General features: G+C 36.6%; 1 protein-coding gene across 2 annotated transcripts in view; it reads left to right on the top strand.

Moving 5' to 3' along the window:
- Nucleotides 1-8834, top strand: part of LOC106876138 (BLOC-3 complex member HPS1) — a 69866-nt gene that overhangs the window by 19664 nt on the left and 41368 nt on the right. For both annotated transcript variants that reach the window (XM_014924559.2, XM_014924561.2), the window contains exons 2-3: nucleotides 2583-2726; nucleotides 6540-6661. In XM_014924559.2, the coding sequence (XP_014780045.1) occupies nucleotides 2583-2726; nucleotides 6540-6661 (266 nt within the window). The remainder of the gene's footprint in view (nucleotides 1-2582; nucleotides 2727-6539; nucleotides 6662-8834) is intronic.

The following is an 8834-nucleotide window of genomic DNA, read 5'->3' as shown; positions in this document are numbered from 1 at the left end:
ACTTTCAGTTTTGCATTTTTTTTCCGCCTTCGACTTTTGCTTTTATTTTAAATGCGTGCTGAAATATGATTTAGTATTCATTCACAAAATGTATTTATGTGTATATGTATCTTATCTTTGTATTTAAGTCTTTTGTTTGTGTGTGTGTCTGTTTTCATATTTATTTGCCTGTGTGTTTTTGTGCATGGATGTTCACTTTTACTTGTGAGTGTGCATTTCATACTACATATGTCTTGTAAATGTTTTTATGTACTTTGTATGTATGTGAGTCTATTTCCATGTTTTGTTTGTTCTTTGTGCACTTTCAATTATTATTAGATGTGTCTATGTGTTTGATATGTGTATGCTTTGTTCTGTGTGTGTGTTTATTACCATATGTATATCAGTGTTCATTTTGTGTGTGGACACATTATATTCTATTGTCTCTCTCTCTTTCATTGATAGAGATTATTATTTTGCTTTATTGATAAAATAAGGATCCAAAATCTGTTTTGAAGATTCCAGGGCCCAGAAATTTACTGGAAGTATTTAAGTGTACATTATTCAAAACATTTTTGTGCCACAATGGGTTAAATTTCTGTTATACACAAATGGCAATACAGATTTTCAATTTTAAGAGTTAGTATCAGTGACAGAAACAGTATTATTTCAAAATAGCATTCTGTATCTTACTTAACATGCATATACTATAGAAAATCACACACCTGCACTTTGTATAGACATATAGTGCTAAAAAACACAGAAGAATATCAGTAGTAGATGAAAAGCATGCAGCAGCACTAGAATTGCTAAATCTAGATTTCTGTATATTTGCCCGTCTACTGCTTCTTTTGCTAATAACAAATTTTTACCAAGCGTATGACATCAGTGATTTGTTAATCATTGTTTTTCTATATCAGTTGAGGCTAAATTTGTGTAAGCATTCAGTTGCTAGTGGATGCTTACTACTGATGACATGGAAATACATAGAAATAGCAATTCCACTGCTGCTGTTACTGGATGCTTTTTGTCTGCTATTGATATTCTACTGTGCATTTTAGCAGTATATGTCCATATGAGGTGCTTTCTTGAGATGGATACTGTAACTGTGTGACTTTCTACAGATTATCCTCATTAAGATATACAAAATGCAATTTTAATAGTATATAAATTGATGAAGTAAATACTGTACAGAAAACGTGGTGCCATTTTCAACAATTTGCATCAAAATTTGTATCTCTTACTCTTTGCTCTTTTACTTGTTTCAGTCATTTGACTGTAGCTATGCTGGAGCATCGCCTTTTAGTCGAGCATATCGACCCCGGGACTTATTCTTTGTAACCCAAGTACTTATTCTATGGGTCTCTTTTGCCAAACCGCTAAGTGACAGGAACATAAACACACCAGCATCGGTTGTCAAGCAATGCTAGGGGGACAAACACAGACACACAAACACACACATATATATATATATATATATATACATATATACGACGGGCTTCTTTCAGTTTCCGTCTACCAAATCCACTCACAAGGCTTTGGTCGGCCCGAGGCTATAGTAGAAGACACTTGCCCAAGATGCCACGCAGTGGGACTGAACCCAGAACCATGTGGTTGGTAAGCAAGCTACTTACCACACAGCCACTCCTGCACCTATCCTAGAATATGTTTAACAATATTGGTTCCAAATTTTGACACAGGGCCAACAAGTTTGAGGGAGGGTGCTAGTCAATTAAATCAACTCCAGTGCTCTATTGGTACCTATTTTATCAACTCCGAAAGGTTGAAAGGCTAAGTCAACCATGGCAGAATATATGTTTAATAATATTATAAAGAAAACCGAACTAACTTCTTGTTTCTATTGTGAAAGATCTTCTTGATATAGTTGTTAGCAGAATTGTTTTATAAAGATAAATTGTATGTTTTTATTGAGAATATAATATCTGTTACTGTTTTTTTATAATTTTATACTGTCAAAGATTTTGCTGGTAGATTGAACACCAGATAATTCTGTACATTTATAAAATTTTGTGGGTAGGATATGTTGGAGTGATTTCCCTGTTTACTGCTCTTCATCTATACTAAATGGTATAGCTATTCTTTGGAGAGGGTACATGAAAACGGGCGAATAATTATGTTTTGGAATATGGATATACATACCAACATGAAGATAGTTGCTAACTATCCAGCTGATTTTAAAAATTGAATTCAGTAGCCTACTGCAAACTAACTGAAACACTCATTAATTATACAGTGTTCCATCTATTCACAGCAGAGAGCTGTACCTGCTTTATGATGCTTACCATCCATGTAAAATGCCTATTTAAAACTTCTTTTGTCATGGATACAACACAATACTGGTGCTGGAACAGAAACTGTCAACCCCTCTATTGGTTGTTTGAAATCACCAGCACAGTCCAATCTGTTGCTGCAGGGTAGCATAGAAAGCACATCTGCACATCTGCACGTGTACTCACACACATGCATGCATGCATGCACATGTACCTATGTAAGTATGTATGTGCATGCCTGAAAATTGGGAAATGTTCTGTCATGAAAAATCTTATCCCTTCTAATGCCATGTGATTTCTGTGAATTTCTAGATTGCTGAACACATAGATGATCCTTATGATGTGGGACAAATGTTTGTGCCATTTTCTGCATCACAGAATGTAATGAGCGATACTTTGAAGAACCCTTATGAAAAGATTATCTGTGAAAATAATTCCATTACAGTTTCCAAACAGGTAAGTTATATTTGCCTTTATTGAATGTAATAGGATTTCTTTTTTCCAATTTGGTTATTTTTGTTGTAGAAAAATTTATTTATATGCGTAAAAACAGAGTACATAGTTATTTAAACTAACCCTAGTTTTTTTTTTTTTTTGTTTCCTATTAATGATCTTTGTACTTCATTGGGTTAGTGCTTACCTCAAGTTTCCATGACATTAAAAAAAACAAAAAACACGATACATAACCAAGTATGATGCCAATCTATTACAGAAACCTAGCACATAGCTTGTACTTATTCTATTAACCTCATAAACAGATGAAAACCAATGTCAGTCTCTATGTTATTTGAAAGATGCTAAATGAGTTATTTAACTAAATGCTGTATACAGATATAGAATAGTTCTAAAATTACTTTCAGTTACAGTTTTAAAATTTCAATTCTAGATTGCTAATGCAAAATTAATTGTTGGCAGTAGGTTCACTATTTTGTAAAACAATTTCAGTAGTTGTATATTAACATTATAATCTACATTAAAGACAAGTCTCTACCAAATAGAGATGTTTTCACTCTCAAAATCTTATGACTACTAGTTTACCAATGGGTTCTGACAATTCTTCTGCTACTCTAATGTTTTATACTCCACTGAATTTTCCAAAATGTGTACCTACCCCAATTTAACATACATGTATTCATTTCTTCTTTTATCACCCTTCTATATTTCATCCTTTTCAAGAATATATACTGAACATTTTCTCCATCTTTCTTATCCAAAACTGCATCATTTTAGCTCTCCTTTCCAACTCATGTTTTCCTCTAACATTTTAACCTGCAGATTAAGGGATTAAAGCAGACAAATTATTAATCCTTTCTGGAAGATGACCCTACTTGACATGTAGGAAAGGTGTTAGTATAAACTCCATACAGTGTACCCAGTGCAAACTATGGACACATAAGAAGTGCAGCAGTATCACAGAAAGGTTAATGGAGAAAGTAGTCTTTGATGTGGCAGGTGTGCAGGTACAATAAACACTAAGTACGTACAGGAAATAGACTTCCTCAAGTGTCTTAGAAGTATTAGTTAGCTTCCATTACCTAGGCAACCAAGTTAGCAGTACAGGAGAATGCTCTGAAAGCGTAATTACTAGAATAAGAACAGGCTGGGTGAAGTTTAGAGAGCTACTACCTTTGTTGGTAAGAAAAGGCTTCCCCCTCAGAGTGAAAGGCAGATTGTATGATGCCTGTGTTCGAACAGCTATGCTACATGGCAGGGAAACATGGGCTGTGACTACAGAGAACATGTGAAGGCTCGAAAGAAATGACACTGGCATGCTCCGCTCTCTCTGACTGTTTCTCTGACTGTTTCTCTGACTTTCTCTCTAACTCTCTCTCTGCCTCCTCGCTTCTCTTTTCCTACTGGGGTTGCCAAGTATCTTCTCTACAATAAGATACCTATTACTATCCGTCTATTATACTTTAACCTCTCATCTGGCATGGATCCACTTCCTGTAGTTCCACTTCCTCTCCCAACAGAGAGGTATTTGCCTCACAAGTTACTGGGTGATCCTGCTGTTGTCAATGCCACATAAAAATCACCCAGTACTCTCTGTAAAGTGTTTGGCATTAGGAAGGGCATCCAGCCATAGAAACCAAGCCAAAGCAGACAATGGGGCCTGATGCATCTCTCTAGCTTGTCAGTTTTTCTCAAACCATCTAACCCATGCCAGCATGGAAGACAGGTGTTAAATGATGAGGATTAAAGCAGAACCTCAGCTGTATTGACTTCAAAATCTTGGAGGACATGAAGGATAGAGGGAACTCTTTAGTCTTGTTGGATGCAAACTCTCTAACACTAGTGGTATTATAAAATACACCTAGTCCACACTGTCAAATGGTTGGTGATAAAATAGCCAACCAATTTTAAAAAGACATGACAGTGACTTTAGACTTGAGGCCAAAAAATGTCAAGAAGCAGACCAATCCAGAAAAGAAGGATTTGGAAGCTAAAGAACCCTTCACATGGTCAGAGATTTAAGGACATCCTCATTGAAAAATTTGATGAGAGGGAAGAGGAGCTACAGACTTGGGACATAGAGGGTAACTGAAAATTCCTATGGGACAGCTTACTGAGTGCCACAGAGTCACATGAATGATAGTGGTATGTGTCATAGTTGCAAGAGGTAGAGAGGTATTGAGACATACATATTATGCTTCTCAACTTCAGTGAATTCTGTAATCAAAGCAGTCTCTCTCTTTTTACTCTTTTACTTGTTTCAGTCATTTGACTGTGGCCATGCTGGAGCACCGCCTTTAGTCAAGCAAATCGACCCCAGGACTTATTCTTTGGAAGCCTAGTACTTATTCTATCGGTCTCTTTTGCCGAACCGCTAAGTTACGGGGACATAAACACACCAGCATCGGTTGACAAGCGATGTTGGGGGGACAAACACAGACACACAAACATATACACATACATATATATATACATATATATACGATGGGCTTCTTTCAGTTTTCGTCTACCAAATCCACTCACAAGGCTTTGGTCGGCTCGAGGCTACAGTAGAAGACACTTGCCCAAGGTGCCACGCAGTGGGAATGAACCCGGAACCATGTGGTTGGTAAGCAAGCTACTTACCATACAGCCACTCCTGCGCCTATGTCTGTAGTCATGTTGTGTGTAAGACGCAACATCTTTACATAAGTCTTTCCCACTTAAACCCAAATCATCCTTCCACAGATTCTCTATTCAATATCAGTGCATAGCACTTCTTTATAAGGCCCTTCACCTCCATATGCATCACATGCCCCTACAATCACAATCTCTTGCATACTACATCTGATCACTCTTATATTCAGTTTCTCTCTCAGCTCATTTGTATTTCATTGTTCAAGCTCACAAATATTGCACATCCATGAGAGCACACTTTCTTCATTCCTTTCTAGTTTTTCATCCCTCTGCATTCAAAGCCCACCTCTCACTGCTATGTGATACTTGACTTTGTGCAGCATCACATATTTATTATTGTATATGCAAGTGTATGTGTATTTGTGTGAGTGCATATATATATATATATATATATATATATATATATACATTACTTCCCAATCACGTGGTTCCTGGTTCAGTTCTGCTGCATGGTACCTTGGGCAAGTGTCTTCTACTATAGTCTTGGGCTGACCAAAGCCTTGAGTGGATTTGGTTGATAGAAACTGAAAGAAGCCCATTATATATGTGTGTGTATGTCTTTATGTTTGTCCCCCACCACTGCTTGACAACTGGTGTTGCTGTGTTTATGTCCCTGTTTATGTTCAGTAAAAGAGACTGATAGAATAAGTACCAGGTTTAGAAAAATTAATAAGTACTGGGGTTGATTCATTCAGCTAAAAAATTCTTCAAGGCAATGCCCCAGTATGGCTGCAAGTCTAATGGCTGAAACAAAGAAAAGATAAAAGATATAATCACACTCACACACACATCCATTTAAAAAAATGAATACATTCCACAGAAAGAGAAAAGGATTGAAAAGATTTTGCAACTAGATAGATTATTTCTTTAAAATGATGTAACACAGTATACAAACATTAGAGATATGAATCCATTATGAAATACTTATAGGTTTGTTTTTTTTTAGTGTAAAATTAAATTTATAATTGTAAATACTTGATTTTCAGCTTTGTTAATAACAACTGCTACTATTCTTGTCATTGTTGTTTCAACGTTATTCATAAAAGAAACCATTATGTGATAAAAGTGATTATTAATATTGTTGTTGTTAAAGAATGTATTATTGTTGTTATTGCTGTATTGTTGCTCTTTATCATCCAGCTGGATAATATATTATTTATTGCTGTTAATGGAGATGGTACAGAAGATGAACACTTCCTTAACAAGAAAATTTTGGTCTTCCATCGAATATTGAAATTTCTTTATGGTCCAGTATTGAAACAGTGAGTTCTAAAATGTCATTACTGATGGTGTTTTTGTATTACTTTTATTTTGTATTATTATTGGAAAACTCAGGTTAGCTCATAATAGCTAAAATTTAGTGGTTCTCAACCATTTTTTGCCTATGGATCCCTTTGATTCCTAGTTTACTCTACTGGACCTCCATAGCCACTCAGTGTATGCAAAAGACATCTTACCGTATTTTTATGATTACATATTCTTAGGAATTGTATTTAAAAAAGTATTGTAACGGTATAAGCAATTTATTGTACATAAATTTTTAACAACAAAATCTCATATGGACCTCCAAAGACCTTAAGGACCCTGGTTGCTAAATGAACATTTGAAAACTTTAAAAAATCAACATTGAAGATAGTACTGTAAAAAGCTAAGTTTCCAGCGAGCCAAATCCACAACATGGCTTTACTTCTCAGTTGTAGATATTTCATTTTAGATATAACGATGTCTTTGGAAAATTAAGTATACATGTAAAAACTTTCATTTTTCTGTTCCTTGAATCAATTCTGCTCATCATCCACAAATGTCTCTTCCAATTTTTGAAAAGTCCAAACAGTTGACTCTATCATCATCATTTAATGTCCATGTACCATGCTGGCATGGGTTGGATGATTTGACAGGATCTGATGTGTCCAAGGACTGTGTTGTGATCCAGCTGGATATCTTTCCTGGCATCAACCACTTTACAGAGTGGACTGGGTGCTTTCTTCTTGTGCCACCAGCACCATTGATCTCTCCATGCAATTCACAAAACTACAAACCCTGGGGATGGTGGTGGTGAGGTCAGCTTCATGCTAGGGGACGAGGGAGTTACTATGAGAAGGATGGGGAGAGCAGGTTCTTTAAGAAGGATCTGCATGGCTACTCACATCTAGTTGGGGAAATGGGGAGAGGAAAAGAGAAAATGATCAGTAGGAGCTGCAAGAGATAGATAATGGTGATGAGGTGCCCAGGTGGCCCCAAAAGGCACAAGATGAGAAGTTGGGGGGTGGTAGTTAGCAAGATTATATGGGGGAAGGAGAATGAGAGAAAAGTGGGTAGACTGCCAAAATGGATAGGGCTGAAGGGTAACTGAACAAAGAAACATGAGCTAAGGAAGGTAGAGGGATGTGGAGAAGAGAGTGGGGAGTGGCAGGAATAGTAAGATAATACAGTTGCCAGGGGTGAGGACAAGAGAGACACTTAGGGTTAATGAGACATGGGCCTTGAATGCAGAGAACTTAAAAAGACTAGCAAGAAATGAAGTAAGCATGCTCTATTGGGTGTGCAATGTGAGTGGGCAGGAACAATATAGTATGAATGTGCTGAGAGAAAAAAAAACTGAGCATAGAAGGAATCAGATGTTGTGTTCAAGAAAAAAGGCTGCACTGTTATAGACATATAATGCATATGGATGAGGACAGGTGTATAAAGAAGTGCTGATTGCTTAATGTGGTTGAAATTTTCAGAAGAGAGTAGCCCAGGAAGACATGGAATGAAATAATGAAGGTCAACCTCGGGACCCTGAGCCTGATAGAGGTTCTTGCAAATACTTCATGTATTTTTCTAAATTTAATCTCTCCTTCCCTCCTGTATTCTCAAGCTGGCTACATATTTTTTGTGCCATCTCTCCAAATTAAACCTTGCTTATTCCCTCCGTGTTTCATGTTGGCTAAATATTTTTCGTACTATCTTCTTGGTCCTTCCCACTCACTATGGCTTCTTGTGCTATTCTCTGCTCCTATCATTGCTATTGCTATTGTCTTCGACTAAGGGAGAGAGCGCCCTTTCATAATGCTCACTTCTGACCATTGCATATCTATAAAACACTTCACTCACATGCTTCCTTCCTTTTTACATGCAATTCTTTCCAACGTTGATGGTCCCAGACGCCCAGTTATGCATTTCTAAGCTATTCTCTCGATTTTCGATCTTTCATACATTCATTCATCATTAATACTTTTTAAATGTATTATTTACTAATATTTAGTTTCGTAAACTGATTATTTAAATTGGCCCTCAATATATAACTTCCTAATCTCTCTCTCCCAGCTTTCATTTCTCCTTAATTCTTCATCTAATTTTCTAAATCTCTCCTTCCCTCCTGTGTTCTCAAGCTGGCTACATATTTTTTGTGCCATCTCTCTAAATTAAACCTTGCTTGTTCGCGGTGCACCC

This window comes from Octopus bimaculoides, chromosome 14 (genome assembly GCF_001194135.2).
Source record: "Octopus bimaculoides isolate UCB-OBI-ISO-001 chromosome 14, ASM119413v2, whole genome shotgun sequence".
In the NCBI taxonomy this organism is placed as follows: domain Eukaryota; kingdom Metazoa; phylum Mollusca; class Cephalopoda; order Octopoda; family Octopodidae; genus Octopus; species Octopus bimaculoides.
This window is presented reverse-complemented; position numbering and strand designations above follow the sequence as displayed.